The sequence below is a fragment of the Xiphophorus hellerii genome, chromosome 14 (assembly GCF_003331165.1).
Source record: "Xiphophorus hellerii strain 12219 chromosome 14, Xiphophorus_hellerii-4.1, whole genome shotgun sequence".
Classification (NCBI taxonomy): domain Eukaryota; kingdom Metazoa; phylum Chordata; class Actinopteri; order Cyprinodontiformes; family Poeciliidae; genus Xiphophorus; species Xiphophorus hellerii.
In genome coordinates this window covers 10,498,783-10,518,158 of record NC_045685.1, presented here as the reverse complement: position 1 = coordinate 10,518,158, position 19,376 = coordinate 10,498,783, and the positions used below count along the sequence as shown (strand labels likewise).

The 19,376-nt window shown below is 38.2% G+C and overlaps 4 protein-coding genes across 5 annotated transcripts; all 4 read left to right on the top strand.

Moving 5' to 3' along the window:
* LOC116732157 (growth-regulated alpha protein-like) lies at positions 1 to 1,300 on the top strand. Its single transcript, XM_032582147.1, has 4 exons — positions 1 to 213; positions 296 to 404; positions 479 to 559; positions 807 to 1,300. Exons 1-4 carry the CDS (start codon positions 150 to 152, stop codon positions 934 to 936), a joined length of 384 nt encoding a protein of 127 aa, XP_032438038.1. The 5' UTR covers positions 1 to 149; the 3' UTR covers positions 937 to 1,300.
* Positions 1,301 to 2,223: 923 nt separating this feature from the next.
* Positions 2,224 to 6,106, top strand: LOC116733481 (growth-regulated alpha protein-like). The gene is made up of 4 exons (XM_032584333.1): positions 2,224 to 2,381; positions 2,685 to 2,793; positions 2,877 to 2,957; positions 5,675 to 6,106. Exons 1-4 carry the CDS (start codon positions 2,321 to 2,323, stop codon positions 5,697 to 5,699), a joined length of 276 nt encoding a protein of 91 aa, XP_032440224.1. The 5' UTR covers positions 2,224 to 2,320; the 3' UTR covers positions 5,700 to 6,106.
* Positions 6,107 to 10,080: 3,974 nt separating this feature from the next.
* LOC116732208 (growth-regulated protein homolog gamma-like) lies at positions 10,081 to 11,403 on the top strand. Its single transcript, XM_032582243.1, has 4 exons — positions 10,081 to 10,427; positions 10,515 to 10,623; positions 10,709 to 10,789; positions 11,137 to 11,403. The coding sequence occupies exons 1-4, from the start codon at positions 10,364 to 10,366 to the stop codon at positions 11,195 to 11,197; spliced, it is 315 nt and encodes a 104-aa protein (XP_032438134.1). The 5' UTR covers positions 10,081 to 10,363; the 3' UTR covers positions 11,198 to 11,403.
* Positions 11,404 to 15,317: 3,914 nt separating this feature from the next.
* Positions 15,318 to 16,413, top strand: LOC116732162 (interleukin-8-like). 2 transcript variants are annotated; one of them, XM_032582153.1, is made up of 4 exons: positions 15,318 to 15,516; positions 15,614 to 15,722; positions 15,814 to 15,903; positions 16,116 to 16,413. In XM_032582153.1, the coding sequence occupies exons 1-4, from the start codon at positions 15,456 to 15,458 to the stop codon at positions 16,312 to 16,314; spliced, it is 459 nt and encodes a 152-aa protein (XP_032438044.1). In that variant the 5' UTR covers positions 15,318 to 15,455; the 3' UTR covers positions 16,315 to 16,413. The 2 variants fall into 2 exon arrangements, 1 of the variants encoding a protein (XP_032438044.1); XR_004341718.1 differs by having other exon boundaries at positions 15,322 to 15,516; positions 15,839 to 15,903.
* Positions 16,414 to 19,376: the final 2,963 nt, after the last annotated feature.

Below are 19,376 nucleotides of genomic sequence, written 5' to 3'. Positions count from 1 at the left end.
CTAGGAAGACATATTTTTGCAACTGCGAGTGTATAAAAGGTGAAGCTCATGGCGTTCCAGAGTCAGACAGCAAAACTCACAGAGAGGAGAAATCCTTCAGTCTGGAGAGGAGAGATCAGCTTCACTCATTTTTATTATCTGAGACAAACATGAAGTTTGCTGTCCAGCTCGTCGTTCTTCTGGCCTGCGTCTTCCTCTGCACGTCGGGAAATCGTAAGTGTGCTGTATAAAGATGTTTTTGTTTTATTGGGTATGAACGATCTTCCTATCTTACGCTGCAATAATTTCTCCCCAGCTATTACGAAATGCCGTTGTATAAGGACAGTCCCAGCAGTGAGGCGCCATCTCATCGCTGATGTGAAGGTGGATGAACCGAATCCGATTTGCAGCAAGCAAGAAGTGATGTAAGTACCTGAGGAAAAAAATTGTGGAAACGACACTGAAGGCTGAGAACTAATTTATGATTCTGTTATTGCAGAGCCATCATGAAAGACAACAATCAGCGCTGTCTTGATCCGGAGTCAGATTTCACCAAAAGACTCCTGAGGGAGTTTTTCCCGTAAGTGGAAAAAGTAGTCCTTTGAAAATGTTTGGTTTTTTTCAACTTTTACATAAAAGTTTATATTGGTATTTAGTGGCAGCTGCAGTAACTGTAAAGCATCAGTAAACAGGAATCACATGATTTTTTTATTTTTTGCTGCTACAGAATTTCCTTTCTAGAGTAAAAACCTAATTCAGACCATTTTTAAAGAAACATGAACAGCAATGGTTTAAAAATATTCACCAGTGCTTTATCTTCTTTACAGGCAGAGGACAGCATCTACAGAGAAACACTCAACAAAAACAACAACAACGAAAACAACAACAACAACAACAACAACAACTGCAGCCACTACAAAATCAGCAGCAACATCAACTTCTGTCAGACGGCAGTGACACTGAAGCTGCTATTCAGTCTGTTTGCGTTGGTTTGATTTTATTCAAGTCTACAAACATTTGCACCAGCAGCTAAAACTAAAATATTTATTTCAGGCAACGACAGGCTTGTTAATCAGCAAACTGTGACCTTCCAAGATATCTGTCAGTTTGTACTTTAATGTTTAATCAGTGAAACTTAATGCCGTGTCCAAGAAAAGCTTTGCTTTATTCCCTTTGGGAAGATGTTTTTTTTTTCATAATTTTGTTTAATTCAAATATGTGTGTGTATTTTTATCTCTTATTGCACTGTACATAAAAACCACATGCTGTTGATGGTTACATTACAATAAATACAAACGCAAATAAACACCGTTGCATTCTGCTTTTACTTTATACTTTCTATTGGTAACTACAAAGGACTTCATAGTAAATCTGAGTCTGTTCTCCACTTTATACCAACATTGGCATTGCCACTGTAGCTCAGCCCAATTTTATGTTTGTAAAGATTAATGATGCCAACAGAACAAATGTCATCTTTATTTAGCTTTATGTTGTTTTCTGAAGACTTTATGTTAAAGTTTTGATGCCTCTTATTGATGCACGAGAAACTCAAGGGTCCTGATCAAAACAAATAGCCACCTTGGAATCACAAAACCGCATTTATTTACAGTAAACTATGAGCAGGTGATAGAAAAACCTAAGTTTTCAGCTGCAAAGCGGCAAACACACCGTGGTTTGTTGGTACAAAACCTCATTTTGTCTCATCAGTGATGGCTGTCTGTCAAACCAAAAAGCTTCACCGTTCTTCACTGTAAAGCTGAGCAACTTTAAAAAAGTGACACCGATACAAAGCAGAGAGGACTTGTAGATAAACTCTGCTATTTGGGCATCTGACTGATATATTGTTCAATAATTTATATGTTCAAGCATTGAATATCCTAGCTTTTACTAATTCATTTATTGAAAAAAATCCAACCAAATCTCCAGTTCTGTGCATTCCACTTGTTTAAGTTTTACGAAATAATGAAATGCAGTTCATTTTAAATATTTATAAATGGGGGGTGACGGTTAGCACAAAGAAGAGCAACTCAATGAATCTAAACCATTTCAGATTCCACGTCTTTTTATTTATCAAATGTTTGTCATCTGTTTTAAATAAACAGCACTTTTATCACTTGCTTTTGTGCTTCATCAGTGATGACTGTCAAACCGAAAGGCTTCGCCGTTCTCCACTGTGAAGGAGTTTTCCCCTTCAGCGCAGGAAGTCCATAAAAGGATGTGGGATGCTCCAACTGGTTCAGAAGAGAGCAGAATCCTTTTTGTGCAGCAGTCAGATCGCTTCCACACCGACGAGGAGAGAATCACTGCAAAAAACTTTATTTTTGTTCCGTCTGAGACAAACATGAAGGCTGCAGTCCAGGGCATCCTTCTTCTGGCCTGCATCGCCATTTGCACCTCAAAGAGTAAGTGTACTGTGCAAAGATTTTCTAAATTCAATAATTAATAATATATTTTAAAAAAAAACATTGCACTGTAAAAAAAACAAAACAATTTATTGTAAAATATTGGCAGCTGTGGTTGCCAGAATTTCACCTTGTGAAAGTTTGTATTTATAAGGTAAAATTCTGGCAACACACAGCTGCCGATATTTTACCATAAATTAGAGACGGTTGGTTTTTGCAGTGTAACAATGACTAAATATTTTTGGTATTTAGTCAGATAGTCAATTTAGACAATAAATGGCCTTTCTTACACTGTACTCCCAGGTTTTATGCGCTGCCGTTGCATAAGAACAATACCAGCAGTAAGGCGCTCTCTCATCACTGGTGTAAATGTGTACGAACCTCATCCTGCCTGCCACAAGTTCGAAGTGGTGTAGGTATCTGCAGAAACAATTTGTCAAAACGATCAAAAACGAAACTGAAGAGCTCTGACTATTTATCATTCTTTTATTGCAGAGTCGTCATGAAGAATAATAGCGAGTTCTGTCTTGACCCGGAGTCAGATTTCACCAAAAGACTCTTGCGAGACATAGCAGTGTAAGTGGAAAAGTAATTATTTTAACATGTTTTTCATTCAAGCTTAACATGAAATTACAAAGTCAACTCGCAGCTGCAGCAGCTTTTTCTAATTGTCCCCTTGACTTTCTTCACAAGAACCCACTGCCAACTCTACCAGGATTGTCCAATCCCTCATTTGTGACAAAAATGATGTAATATCATAGAATTGGCCAAAGGTAGTTGGCAGACTTATTCATGTTCATTTAGTATAATCCAATGAACAAACAATATGTTGAAACCCATTCTTCTTTATGTACTGTTAAATTTCATGCATCTGTCACATTTTGCTCCCATTCTTTTACTTTTAAGACTGAAATCATATTAAAGAAAGTTAACCTTTCTTTAATGTGATTGTGTTGTAATTAAATCAATTGCATTAAACATGTCATCTTAGTTATATTTGTTGTATTTTCCGTTACATTAATGGCTGCTGTTCAAGCTCAAAGCAGCAAAAAGTGACAACTTACAGCTTCTACTCTGTCTCATTGGCTTGCCAACACACACAGAGTCATTGATTTGACTTTATTGGGTCAGTTCATCTTAACACTTGTTTACACTTCTACAAACGCAGTGGGTGTTGAAATAGAAAAAGAGAGAAACCAGACTGAAGAGCACAGATTTACAAGAGATAATCATGAAAGGTCCTGAAGCACCGTTCAGAATAATACACATCCAGGCTGATTAAAGCTGGAGAGATTCTGGATGCTTTTCACGGACATCTCAGATGATGAAACGACTAGCTGCCGTTGACAGACTAGTTTCTGTTCCACGGCTACAAAACTGGGGGAGCACACACTGAACTGTTCTGCTCTTAGGATCTTAATGACGGCGTGACCATTCACAGTTAACTTTAAAATCCCAGCCATCAGATGACAGGTTATTCTCTGTCCATGCCACTAAACATGCAACTTTAACATTTTCTCAAAAATGAATCTTTTCCTGTTGAATTGCACAGGGTATATGCAAAGTTACACATGTGACAGCACGGCGCTGTCTGCATGGAGTTTGCATGTTCTTGCCGTGCATGGTGTTGGTTCTCACTCTGGCTTCTTCCTGCAGCCCAGAAATTGTCCTACCAAAGATGATGAGCAGAGGAGTGGAGGAATAAAAACTAAATTGATGATTATTGATCATCCTAACCAGAGGATCACTAATAGGGAACTGCCCACTGAGCTCACTTTGGTTTTTAAATCAGGCATTTTGAACAGAGCTTCACCTGAGCAGCTCTGGGTTGAGGTAAACAACATCTAAATAGGACAGAAAAGAACCCCAGAGGTTCTGGAGAATCCCTTTTCTCCCCTTCATACATGGATAAAACATGTTTTTATTCCTGTTAAAATGAGCTTCTCGCTGTCTGGGATCAAGTGCAAGAATCACAGAGAACTCTGTTTTTAAGACTCATTTTTCTTGAGGAACCACAGTTCTGCTTTCTGAAGAAGTCCACACAAAAAAGAGAACTAAAGGAGATGACCTTTAAATAAGCTGTGCTTTCGGGAGAGAAATTATGTGAACTGTTATTTTCAAATATCAATGAATTACTTTAAAGATACTGATTCAGGCTCTGATGAGGTTTGATTCCCAAACCATTTCCTGCATGTCTTCATCTTCTTTCTCTGACCCGCTTTCTCAGGTGATCTCGGTCCACTCCCAATCAAACTCCGGTGCATTTCGCTTCAGGTGTGAATACAGACCGACCTCGATCCTAACCAACTGCAGGAAACATTTTACCTCGTTTTCTTCTAGACTTCACAACGTTTCTGGGCGTCATGGTGAAAAATAAGCCATGCAGTGTTGCTAACGCTACCACTGCATGTATTGATTGTACTGAAATCGTACCTGATTCTCCAACTAAAAGTTTATGAAAGCATAATAAATATGGCATGAAACAGACACATAGGAGACAAACATCATGCATTTATAAAATACATGAATCTTCCATGTACAAAAACATAGCTTTTGATGTTGCGCATTAAAATGATCTAATTGCAGCTCAAATGCTGCACATTTATCACATTCTATGTAGCATCAGTGAATAGTTCCTGCTATCTTTAATGTCCTGAGCCACCAATCTATCAGCAACTGGAAAAAGTTTGTGCGTAGACGAGTCGACGATCACAGGCCCACGATGTCTCAACCGATGGCCGGAGTCCAAATATCATATTGAGAAACTTATATTGGCCAAGCTGCTCCTGAAGTTCAAAACGGTATTGCAAATGTGCAAAGCAGAAACGCAGCGCGCAGGATTTCCATGTTTGTTTTCTCTCTGGATCGCTGGATTGTTCTGTTGTGCAGCAAAAGGTTTTGTTTGTGCTGCTCGTGCTCTGAAGATGTTGCTGATGACCTCTGGTTACATCTGGAAACTTCTTTATTGCTACCTTTAAAATGACAATGACACGGATGAACGTTGTTACTTTGGTGTAACAACGTTGTCAAACGGAGCACAAACGTTTGACACCAATTTTGTCAGATTTGAACAAGATGGAGGAGGGAGACTTCACTCATGTTTGCTTTTCAAACTCTTTGAACAGGGTAGAGTACAGAAGGACAAGAAAAATCATTGTCAGAGAGAATTAAACTTGGAATCTAAACAAGAATCAGTTGATTTTTTGTTTTTTGTTTTTTTCTACTGAGTTATCACATTATTTTCACTCAGAAATGACTCTTTTTCTCATCGTCCCCTCCTGCTTGCTTCACAGGATCCCACTGGCAACTAGGACATGAGGCTCCCACCCCGGATGAGCTCAGGTTCCCACAACTCTGCCAGGAACTGCTCCAGAGTGTCATCATCAGCGGAGATTATTTCACAACGGCTGGATTGCTCAGTTCCTCGTTTGTGCCAAAATGTCAAAGAGTAACAGCCTTCAGTTTGCTTAGTTGGAATCCTGTGAAAAGTGCTGGTCTTAAATTTCTGATGCTCCAAGCTTTAAAGATTTGAAGGAAGAGATGTATTAAATTAACCTTTACAATCAATACTTGTTGTCTAATATGATCAAATTAACAAAAAAAAAATTAAAACCTTATGCTCTTTCTGCACAATTAAACATAAATGTGAAACTTGTGTCTGTCAAGATTTAACCTCATATTTTTGTTTTTAAGCCTGAAATCATAATAAAGACAGTTATCCTCTATGTTTCGCTGTGATTTTGATTCTTATGAAACAGCCATTATTATTTATGTAATTCAGTTGTATTAACGACATATTAAGCTGTAATATGTCGTCTTGGTGGTGGGGCTGTATTTTTTTTAAATACCTGACTGTCCCACTTCCGCCATAAAATGAATGAGATGCTGTTTGAAATATGGAAAGTTTAACCTACAACTTAATCTGATGTGTTTTGTTTCTTTTTTTTTACAGTATTCTTTGCTAAACACACGGTGATAAATTTGAGGTCACACAGTCGTTTGTGAGCTTTGGACTGAATGTCAAACGTTTACTTAAAAAAATATATAGTTATTTCCATCTTAAAGTATTTAGACTGAGTAACGTAAATACACATACGAGTTAGAAAAATGCAATCCTGTTTGTTAATGTAGGAGAGAGTTGTTATATTAGAGACTCAACCATCTGATTCAATCATAGTCAGGAGGAAAGGAAGACCAAAAGACCTCAAGTCATCTTAAAGAAGCTGAAATGCTGAAAGCAGCAAAAGTAATGGAGTAAAAAAAATCCCTTTTCTAGGCTTCATGCCTGCATAACAGAGTTAAACACGTTTTTCTTCAGAGCTTCACATTTTATGGAATCAAGTGCAAGAATGCCATTTAAGACCTTTTTAATTAACGACTCTTCTTTTTTTATTTTGAGGAATCACAGTTTCTTCTTTCCAAAGAAGTCAACACAAAAGGAGAACTAAAAGAGCTGACCATTACATTTGTTGCAAGCTGTGATCCTGGGAGCGAAAAGATGTAATAAAGGGATAATTACTTTCAAATACAGATAACCGACATTAAAGTCACTGATTGAGGCCCTGATAAATCAGACGCTGTTGCCCAACCCAGGAGGTTTTATGGGAGCGTGGTGAGATTTCTCACACTTTCAGAAAACACTAATTTGGCTGTCTGGAAATATGAGTCGTACCTATTATTAAGATAACGCTTCTTTAAACTGCAGCTGACAAGCTAACAGGTATACAGTGCTTTTCAGAGCAATAAAACAATAAAATATGCCGTTTATTTTTGTTTTTAATGATTCTGTTAAACTATAAAACTGATTATTGAGACAGGAGTGAGACGATAAGAGAACAGCTTTATCTGGCTGATTATTAAACATGCAAAATGAGTCAAAAATCACAGCACAAAATAATCAAATCAAATAATGTCAAGACGTGGTACAGAAAAGAAACTGCAGCTTCATCTAATCACCAAATTATGCCATTTACAAACTCTTAGAAACGGTTTCCGGTTTCATCCGTGGGTTCAAGTTTCACATTGGAAAGCAGGAATGCTGGCAGGCTTCCAGCACAACGTCCGCCTCAGTCTCACCAACATCACAGCCTGAGATAAGAATCTTCCTCCGTCGTCACAACATAACGTGGCGGAAAACTCAGCAGCTCCCTGTGGGGGGGTGAGTGTGTCGCAACACAGCTGGGAAGCATCCGAGTACTGATAACAATCAATGAAACGCAGTTTTAAAAAAATAATTATTTAAATCTGAAAAACGTGGCATGGATCTACATAAATTTACTTGACTTAAATTCAAGTAAATATGAATTTAAGTTGCTTGGTGGCTACTGAGAAGGGAGGCGAGAGGAGTAAGTGGAGAAGAGATGAGGATGAAGGGAGACATAAAACACCTGGTTCAGTATGTTCATCCCACTACTGCGACCGTCCTTTAATCCTCCGTGTTTACACACATAAAGCACTTTTAATTGCTCTGGATAAGGTAATGATTTTTTAAATTGGCTTCTAAATTAATTGAAATTGTCAAACGACAGCAGCTTCCTTCACTGCTCTGAAACTCACTCACTCAACAATGAACCAAACATAGGGATAGCCGACTGCGTATTATTGGTTAGATTCTCTCCCAGCCGCTGTCATGCCAAGAGATTTTATGCTGAGTTTTATTTTTCTTTTTAAAGAGTTTGGTGTTTTATGTTCACCATCATTAGAGAAAAGAGACCAACATTCTGGCCTTCTCTCTGTGAACCTGTCAGCAGGTCCAACGTGCTTCACACGAGGACTTGGATGCTTCCCAGCTGCATTTCGACACACTCCCACTCAGAGCTGATGGATTTCACTTTAGGTCGTTTTATCTCAACGGGAGAGTCTTATCTCAGTCGTTGATATTGTTGAGTCAGTGCAGAACGTTGAGCTGGAACTATGAAAAAAAAAAAACTACTTACCCGAAGCCCACAGATGAACCTGCAAGCAAATCCCAAGAAAAAAAAACACAAAAAAACAACAATTATAGTAAAATGTTGACTTATTTTATGTGACTCAGGTCAGACTGTTGTGTTCACGGCCAAATAGACTTTAAAAAGAAACTGGAAGAAGAGTTAAAAGAAAATAAACAATATTTTTAAAAAAGTCTGAGAAGGAAGTGGCAGAAACAGATCTTTTTTTAAAATCTGTTCCTGTCTTCCTCTTTACTATTTCAGATTAATCAAAACCACTGAACACGCTTCGACGTATGACACAATTCACATACAATTAATCTACTTTACCCCATTTATCAACAAATGTCATTTCAATTCACCTTCCAACACAATTTATATGAACAATTACAGTGTAGAGAATCTTATTCAGTTCAAATCCACTTCATTTAAACCAGCCGCTCCCATTAAAACACAGCCATGTGGTCAGATTCATATTTATTTACCTGCAGCCCAACATAGCACAAGTTCTAATACATTTAGAGAAATTCAGCCATTCGGTGCCTGTTAATTAAAATCATCGATCGAAAGAAACTGAAATGATTTCACCGACTCATTGCTCTTCCCAATTCCTCGTCCTCAGCAAGCATGTGGAGACAGTGGAGAGGAATGACTTCCTTTAAACGGGAATAAATCTCATGCTCAGAGTGACTGCCTCAGTCGACTGGGCATTTAGAAATTTATTTAGAGACTAAATTTACTTATTGGAAACACACCAGTTTAGATAAAAAAGTTTTGATTCTAGGATGAGGTGTTTGTTTTTTTTTAATTTGTCTCGCAAAACTGCAACGGAGACACTTTTTTTGCATCACACGAGTCAAGCGATCAACAAGCCGGTGTTGACACTGACGGAAACCACGAAGAAGAAGACGACAGGAAGTCGTTGGAGAATCATGGTGCGGCTTGTTTACTAATGGTTCACCGCGTGAACGAGCGTAGTCACCTGTGATTTTGATTGTGTTTCTTATTTACTTGAAACACCACAATTGCAAAAACGATGCTATTTTTTCGTCATCAGCGGAATATTCACAAAGTTTTGCGCACATTCGAAATGGAAGTACATCTGCAGGAGGCAGGAGCTTTAAAGACAGAGACAGACTCAGAGGCACCAGCCTGGTGTGTGAGAAATTTAAAATATTTCAAAGGTAATGACAGAAATTACCCCAGTGAACCTTTCCAGGACAACAGTTAAGAAAACCGTCACTGTTTAGGAGAACTTTCTACGTAAACAAAAAGCAAATGAACTCGACATCAGAGACTGCAGCAAACCAAATAATAAAAAAATGGCGATTAGTGGAGAAGGATGAATATTTCTGTATTTTATTTTTAATATCAGAGGTTTTATTTGTCCAGTTAAAAAAACTCACCTGAGCCATCAGGACCAGTAAAATACATTCATTTGGAGTCCAAAGCAGTGAAGTGATGCTTCAAATTATTGGGTTTACAGAGAAAGGTCAGGAAAAAAAAATACAAATTATGATTTCAGTTGTTGGAGGAAACTGAATAGACAACCATAGCTTTAAAAAAAAAACAACATATCTGTACTTAAGTAATGTGGAATACAATAACTATGCATGATATCTGACAGACTGTAAAACTCTAAAGTGAATCCATATCAGTGAGGAGTTACTGACTTGTCAGACTTAATTAAACATTGGTTCCTGCGCCACAGCGTTTCTGCAGCAGCATAAATGCCGGGTGCAGTCTGACATCACTCAGCTTGTTTCACTATGAAGCAGGGATTCCTCTCAGCGCAGAAAGTCCATAAAAGGAAAAGGGAGCTCTTCCTGTTTCAGAAGAAACTGGACAGATAAATTAGAGGGGGCGGACGAGCAAGAAAAACTGTTGGTTTGTTTTTTTTAAGTTCCTTGGAAGACATATTTTTGCAACTGTGAGTGTATAAAAGGTGAAGCTCATGGCGTTCCAGAGTCAGACAGCAAAACTCACAGAGAGGAGAAATCCTTCAGTCTGGAGAGGAGAGATCAGCTTCACTCGTTTTTATTATCTGAGACAAACATGAAGTCTGCTGTCCAGCTCGTCGTTCTTCTGGCCTGCGTCTTCCTCTGCTCCTCAGCGAGAAGTAAGTGTGCTGTCGAAAGATTTTCTTTTGTTGTTTCATTGTGTATAAACTGCCTTCTTTACTTACGCTGTAATAATTTCTCCCCAGTTATTATGAGATGCCAGTGTATAAACACGATCCCTGCAATAAGGCACAAATTAATCAAAGAAGTGAAGGTGCATGAACCCAGTCCGGCTTGCAAGAAACTCCAAGTGATGTAAGTCCCTGCAGAAAAAAATTTGTCAAGACGATCAGAAACGGCACTGAAAACTAAAGACTGATTTATTGTCCTGTTATTGCAGAGTCATCCGGAATGATGATAAAAAGTTCTGTCTCAACCCGGAGACAGATTTCACCAAAAAACTCCTGCTAGAAAAAGAAATGTAAGTGGAAAAAGTAGTTCTTTTAAAACATCTTTCACTTAAGTTTTACATAAAAGATCAAATTGACGTTTAGTGGCAGCTGAAGTGATTCAGTCAACGGGAATCAAGTCATCAAATCTAAAGAATTTAGTTATTTCTACCAATAACAAAGGCCTAAACAATCAGTTCCTAAATATTCTCTTGGTGAAGATAATTGACAATTTCATCATTTTAGGCTATGACCTCAGCGCTGAATGTATTACATTGTAGAGTTTTAAATAAGTAAAACAAATTCAGAGAGTTTTTTTTTAGATGCATTAACAGTGGTGGTTTCAAAATGTTTACATTTGGTTTGTTTTTCTTAACAGGAACAACAAGAAACTCTCAACAACAGCAACAGCAGCAACTTCGTCTGTCACAAATCAGTGACGCTTAAGCTGATATTTATTATGTTTTTGTTTGTTTTATTGTATGAAACATAGTTTGCACCAGAAGCTAAAAGTAAAATATTAATTTTATTTAACCCCAGATTAGAGAGTCTCTGTTAGGACTGAATTACTGGCTAATCAGCAAAACGAGACTTTCACACAAATCTGTGAATTTATACTTTGTTTGATATGTACATTTATTTTTGAAGGATATATATATATATATATATATATATATATATATATATATATATATATATATATATATATATATATATATATATATATATATATACAGTATATATATATTTACAAATTTGCTTAACTTAAATAAATACCTATGTTTAAACACAACACTTGTGTTTTTTTGTTGCTCTGTACAGAAACATTACTGGCTAATCTGGTATCTATTAAAACCGACGGTGGAGGAAATTGCTCCATTTATTATTGTACTTCAAAAGAGAATCGCTCAAAGCTGTAATGTCTGGTCCTGCTGTGACTCAGCTACAACCTCTCACATCCAAATATTCCACAGTCGATACTTTCGCTTTCCACTCGCCTCCACTCTGGTGCTGCTAAACAAGCCCAAAACGTTTTAATTATCCTGGCGCCTGGAGAAGCAACCTTAATTACCCCATTATTACCTTTATGGTGTGGCTCCGTTCCTCAGTAGAATCTGCAGCTTTGTTCTCTTCACTCAGAGAAGCGTTAAGTTTCCACACTGATAAACAAAGTCAGTTCAACCTGCACCAGTTCGTGCCCTCATGGCGCCGCCAGTCGATCTGGACCCACTTTTGTTTTTAACAAGCTATTTTTGTATCTGTTCTGTATGTTTGTCAAGATAATTATGGATTCAGATAAATTATCTGTTGTTTTCTGAAGACTTTATTTAAAAACCTGCACGCTCATTGTTCTGATGCCTTTTCTGGGTCCATTAGCTTTTGTGATATACCAGTAAGTCTTGATCAAATAAGCGTCTTGACCGTACAATGATTCAGAGCTACTTCTGTGTAACTCAAAAACAACCAAATGAAAGGCTTCGGAGTGGTCTAGTCAAAGTCTGGACTTAAATACAGCTCTGGAAAAGAATGAAGAGCCCACTGCACTGAACCAGATTGGAAACATTGTGGTTATTCCACCAAATATTGATTTCTGAACTCTTCCTGAGTTAAAACATTAGTATTGTTGTTTCTAAATGAATATGAACTTGTTTTATTTGCATCTTTTTTGTTATTTTGACCATTTCTCATTTTCTGCAAATAAAAACTAAATTTCTGCTTGTAATTTCAGAGACACGTTGTCAGTAGTTCATAGAATAAAAGAGCAAAGTTCATTTTACTCAAACATAAATCTATAAAGAGTCAAATCACAGATAAAATCACATAAAATCATTTTAAGTCGTCTCTTAATTTTTTCCAGAGCTGTTTGATTGCTTCAGCTTTATCTTAATCAAACCATTCGTGTTTCTAAAAACTGTTAAACGTGTGTGATTTTAATAATCCTGTCCATGTCGAGGTCTAGATTGTTTTGGACAGCGTTTTAAATGAATAAAAACATTACTTGAAAACAATATTTTTGTATTTAGTCAGGTGTCTGATTGAAAAACTGTTTAGGGAAAAAAGACAAAATCTAAGAGGAACAGATTGAGGAAAGTCATTTTGATGGTAGGTAACAGTTTTAATGAGGGCAGTGAAACAGAGTGAATGACATGAAGCCGTTTCCCCTCACACTCAGGAGGAACATGTTCAGCGCCAGGTTAAAGGTCACGTATCTTCGTTTCAGGCTGATATGTGGTAGTTGGATTTACCGGGTCAAATGGAGATGTTTGTGAATCATTTGGAGAAATGCCTCCTGGCTGTCTGAGGAGAACGACAGAACCGCAGCAGCTATAGTGCAGGGGGTGTTTAATGTTTACAAAAGGACATGAGGTTCAGTTCTCACAGTTCTGTGTGAACTGAACCTCAAACCAGTTCCTCTGAAGGGTTCGACGGTCAGAACGTCATTATCGGGCCTCTGCAGTGAAATTACTAGAAAATGTGTCAAATTTTGACTGATGTCAAACTGAATATATTTCCCAAATGTTCATGTTTGACCCTTAGTCCAACTGCAACACCGTTTGTTTTTCAACAGTTGGAGCGCATAGCAAGGTAATGCAGCCAGTGGGTGGTCTGTTTTAGAATAATGGGGTGAATCCTCTTCCTTTCCAAAACACACACACACCCCACACACACACACTAGTACCTGGGTGTCTACTACTTAGTACCTGATTAAGATATTTTGGAATCCCTCATGGATCTTCATCGGATCTCTCGCTGCTCTTGCTGTAAAAATAAATAAATAAATAAATAAATCTCTGCTCTTGCCACATTACTGTTGCCACACTTTTAGAAAAGGATGACACACATAAGGTTGAATAAAGCGACCATGAAATCTGTTTTTGTATTTACTTCTATTACAATAACAGTCATAAAGTGACTGAGTCCTTGGCTGTTTTCCAGCTGTGACAGGTTGCAGCACATCTCCACTCTCGGAAAGCGTTGCCGTCATCTGGATCCCAGGTCTCAGGCTCTGTTAACGTTGAGGAGAATAATGATTCATCTGGTGGCAGCGTGCCAGAGTCTCACAGGCGAAGAAGTAGAGAAAAAGGTCAGATCAGGACAGCAAGAAAATCTGACAGCGTCTCGGTTTTCATCTAGTTCTCTGATGAATTCTGAAGGTGGATCAGGAAACTGTGATTTGCAACCGAACCACGAAGAGCTGAGATTGTGCAGCATTCAGAGGGATAGTGAGCCAAGAGGTGGCAGCATTGTGTGTGTGAACTGCTGCAGGCAAAATGTCAAAAAAAGAAGAACTATTTACTCATCAGAAGATGTAGGGAAGTATAACATACGATCGCTTCTGTAGTGACGATGAACTAGAATGGAAAACAAAGATTGAAGCTGAGACTGCTTTTCTTGATCTCTAGATGTTCCTACGATTTGGGATTTGTGTGACAAAACAACACAAACTAACTTTAAACTGTAAAGTGAAAAGAAAACTAAACATTAAAAGCAGAGACAGTTTGTGTATTTTTGTGTCCAGCACATCTGAGCTGCAATTAACATCCATTTAAAGCAGGGGTCTCAAACTCCAGTCCTCGAGGGCCACAGACATACAGTTTTTAGATGTGCCACAGGTACAAAACACTGGAATGAAATGTCTTAATTACCTCCTGCTTGTGTAGATCAGTTCTCCCAGCCTTGCTAATGACCTAATTATTCTATTCAGGTGGTGCAGCAGAGGCACATCTATAAGTTGCAGGACTGTGGCCCTCGAGGACTGGAGTTTGAGACCCCTGATTGAAAGTCTTTAAAAGAATTGCTTCAGAACCATAATAAATGAAACATGACCAGCATGTTGATGTGGAATGATGCAATAATGTAACGTTTAGTGGTTTTCTCAGTTGTTGGCTGTGTGGTGTTTTCTATGACTTTGTGTTTTTATAATCTAAAGCGTTTTATACAATACTTTGTTGCTGAAATGTGCTATATAAATAAACTTGATTGATTGAGTCTAAATTGAATTCAGGGCTGGACTTTGACTGGACCATTCTAACACTTTGATCTAAACCTTCCCATTGTATCTCTGGCTGCATGTTGAGGGTTGTTGTCTGGCTGGAAAGTCAACCTCCATTATATTTAACTAATATTCAATGTTGTTTGTTCATAATTTTCCAATTCTTAACACAATTTCAATTGACAAATTATGTTTCCACCTCTTCCTATATCTGCCTAGTCAAATACATGCTAAGGATAGTTTTCGAAAAATGCCTCGACTTTCTCAAACAAACAGGAAACCGTTGATTAATGTTCTTTACAACTGAATCAGTGCCAATAAACATATTTCCGACCACCACTATGAAGGTTTAGAGAGTTATCTGTCTTCTCTAACCTGCAGATGAGGCTCTGTTGGCTTTCAACACCCACAGAGAAAATGCCTCGAAGGCGGCCGAGTTTCAACACGACCGGATTGTTTTGTGACGTGTTGGAAGTCTGCTCCTCCGGATTCAGAGGAAAACGACACGGGGGCAGTGAAAGTTTTTTTTGGGTTCACTTCCTAAGAAGACTCACCTGGCAGGTTTTCACCTCACTGTGAGCGTATAAAAGGAGAAGCTGATGATGCTGCACAGTCAGACAGACTCAGGAGTGAAGAACGCTTCACGTCAAAGAGGAGAAAATCACTGCAGGAGAAACGACTGATCTTCACAACCTGAAGTAAGGATGAACTCTGGGATCCGGTGCATCGTTCTTCTGGCCTGCATCACCATCTGCTCCTCAGCCAGTAAGTGTGCAAAAATATTCTACAGTCATGAAACCTGTGATTAAAAATATTCCTGATTAAAACCACATCTTAATTTATGCTGTCATTTGTTCTCCAGGTATTATGAGGTGTAAGTGTATAAAAACGATTTCTGCAGTAAGGACCCGTTTCATCGCTGATGCGACAGTGTATAAACCTGGTCCATCCTGCAGCCTACAGGAAGTGATGTAAGTATCTTCAAGAGCAAATAGTGATTAGAATGACCTCTGAGCGTTGATTGAATTTGTTTTATTTAAATGTTTTTTCCATCTCTTGCATTGTCATCCTGAAAAATAAAACCCAGCTCTGTCTTGACCCAGCGGGACGTCAGGCTCAAGACATCATCAGAATCCTGAAAGCAAAAGAAATGTAAGTGGGATTATTTTTATATAAATGTAGCGCCTCTATGATGCTCTGAACATTAGACAGGCATAAACATCAGTGTGCACAAACAGACATATCTGAGATAAACAGCAGTTTTAACTAAATGTAAAATCTCTGATCTGTTAAATCAGTTTAATATTTTGTAAAAACACTTGAATGAATTCAAAGTGATTGACTCTGATCTGTTTCCTTCGCAGGCAGACAAAGGCTGAGCAGACGAGCAGCGTCAACACAAAAGCAACTTCTGCAGCAACCACAACTACTGCAGCAACCACAACTACTGCAGCAATCATAACATCAGCAGCAACATCAACACCAGTAGCAGCAGCAGCAACATCAAACGCAGCAACACCAGTAGCAGAAACAACAACATCAGCAGCAGCAACATCTCTGTAATTTGTTTTAAATGCACCACATTCAGATTATCAACTCAGCAAAGACCTGAAACAGTGAAAAGACAAGTTTTAGTTGTCATAAAGTTTTAGCACAACTTGACTTTCAAATCTGTCAATTCCTTTGTGTGATGTATTTTAATGTGATATAATTTAATTAGTCGATAATTTAAATTCATGGATGTAATTTGTGAACTATGGTTGTTGATTGTCACAGCATTTATTTGTATCATTTGAAGTATTTAAATATGTATGTTTTTTTGTTTTTTTAATCTATTCAAATTCACTTCTATATGATGCCACAGATGTTAACATATTTTATAATAAACAACATTTGATAGAAACACAAAAATTGTCTTCTCGGCGGTTTGTCTTGAGTTTGAGGCTGCATTAATTCATAGCTCGTAAAATATAAACTCACCTGCAGAGACAAGAGCAAACCCCAGAGTACATGAACAGAGTTGGGTCAAAACATCACAATCTGAACCTGAATGCTTAACATGAAATCATTTTCCTCATAACTAACTCAAAAAATATACCTATTTCATGTATCAGTGTCAGCTAATTTTAAGAAGCATTACTGCAAAACAAAACTCTAACCAAACCTGATCTATAAATAACGTACAAATAGGATTGAGTAGCAAAATGAGGAGAATGGCAAAACATTTATGAATTTGCAAAGTATATGCAGATTATTAGAACTTGTAAAATACCGGGAGGAGGATGTGCTCAGTAATGACTTACCTGCTGCGATGCAGCTTAATAAACCTGACCCAGGTTGGTAGATCTGTCTTTACTAGATCTGTGTTTGTTGTAATATTTAACGCGTTGAATGTAAGCAGCAGTGATGTCTGCGGTCACTGTGGTCGAGCAGGAGGCATGTGCACAATGACATCTGTCATTGCTTGTCAAATATTTGGATCATTTAAAGAATATCAAATGAAAATAATCAACAATAGATTCGAAATATCCTCCAGCAATGCTGATTTTTTTTAGCTTTAGGCTTACCAAATAATCTCAGCTCATCATACGTTTATTCCAGTTATGTTTTGACGCTCTGCAGGAGCGCGTCAATGCAGCCCAGAAACGGTGATGAAGGTCTTATGTATCTGCTCCATTTTCCACAAATTGTGCAGACAAAATATGTCTGCTTGGCGTCACTTTGGTGTCAAATAATTAGTGAATCATTCAGAAATTTAAAACGCTTCATGCATGTTCACCTTTTCTCTAGATGTTTATTTCTCTGCTCTTGCCGCATCACCGCTGCCACACTTTTGGAAAAGGATGACACACATAAGGTTGAATAAAGCGACCATGAAATCTGTTTTTGTATTTACTTCTATTACAATAACAGTCATAAAGTGACTGAGTCCTTGGCTGTTTTCCAGCTGTGACAGGTTGCAGCACATCTCCACTCTCGGAAAGCGTTGCCGTCATCTGGATCCCAGGTCTCAGGCTCTGTTAATGTTGAGGAGAATAATGATTCATCTGGTGGCAGCGTGCCAGAGTCTCGCAGGCGAAGAAGTAGAGAAAAAGGTCAGATCAGGACAGCAAGAAAATCTGACAGCGTCTCGGTTTTCATCTAGTTCTCTGATGAATTCTGAAGGTGGATCAAGAAACTGTGATTTGCAACCGAACCACAAAGAGCTGAGATTGTGCAGCATTCAGAGGGATAGTGAGCCAAGAGGTGGCAGCATTGTGTGTGTGAACTGCTGCAGGCAAAATGTCAAGAAAAGAAGAACTATTTACTCATCAGAAGATGTAGGGAAGTATAACACACCATCGCTTCTGTAGTGACGATGAACTAGAATGGAAAACAAAGATTGAAGCTGAGACTGCTTTTCTTGATCTCTAGATGTTCCTACGATTTGGGATTTGTGTGACAAAACAACACAAACTAACTTTAAACTGAAAAGAAAACTAAACATTAAAAGCAGAGACAGTTTGTGTATTTTTGTGTCCAGCACATCTGAGCTGCAATTAACATCCATTTAAAGCAGGGGTCTCAAACTCCAGTCCTCGAGGGCCACAGACCTGCAGTATTTAGATATGCTACAGGTACAAAACACTGGAATGAAATGTTTTAATTACCTCCTCCTTGTGTAGATCAGTTTTCCCAGCCTTGCTAATGACCTAATTATTCTATTCAGGTGGTGCAGCAGAGGCACATCTATAAGTTGCAGGACTGTGGCCCTCGAGGACTGGAGTTTGAGACCCCTGATTGAAAGTCTTTAAAAGAATTGCTTCAGAACCATAATAAATGAAACATGACCAGCATGTTGATGTGGAATGATGCAATAATGTAACGTTTAGTGGTTTTCTCAGTTGTTGGCTGTGTGGTGTTTTCTATGACTTTGTGTTTTTATAATCTAAAGCGTTTTATACAATACTTTGTTGCTGAAATGTGCTATATAAATAAACTTGATTGATTGAGTCTAAATTGAATCAATCAATTTGACTGTGTTAGAATGACTGTGTTAGAATGACTGGACCATTCTAACACGTTAATCTAAACCTTTCCATTGTATCTCTGGCTGCATGTTGAGGGTTGTTGTCTGGCTGGAAGGTCAACCTCCATTATATTTAACTAATATTCAATGTTGTTTGTTCATAATTTTCCAATTCTTAACACAATTTCAATTGACAAATTATGTTTCCACCTCTTCCTATATCTGCCTAGTCAAATACATGCTAAGGATAGTTTTCGAAAAATGCCTCGACTTTCTCAAACAAACAGGAAACCGTTGATTAATGTTCTTTACAACTGAATCGGTGCCAATAAACATATTTCCGACCACCACTATGAAGGTTTAGAGAGTTATCTGTCTTCTCTAACCTGCAGATGAGGCTCTGTTGGCTTTCAACACCCACAGAGAAAATGCCTCGAAGGCGGCCGAGTTTCAACACGACCGGATTGTTTTGTGACGTGTTGGAAGTCTGCTCCTCCGGATTCAGAGGAAAACGACACGGGGGCAGTGAAAGTTTTTTTTGGGTTCACTTCCTAAGAAGACTCACCTGGCAGGTTTTCACCTCACTGTGAGCGTATAAAAGGAGAAGCTGATGATG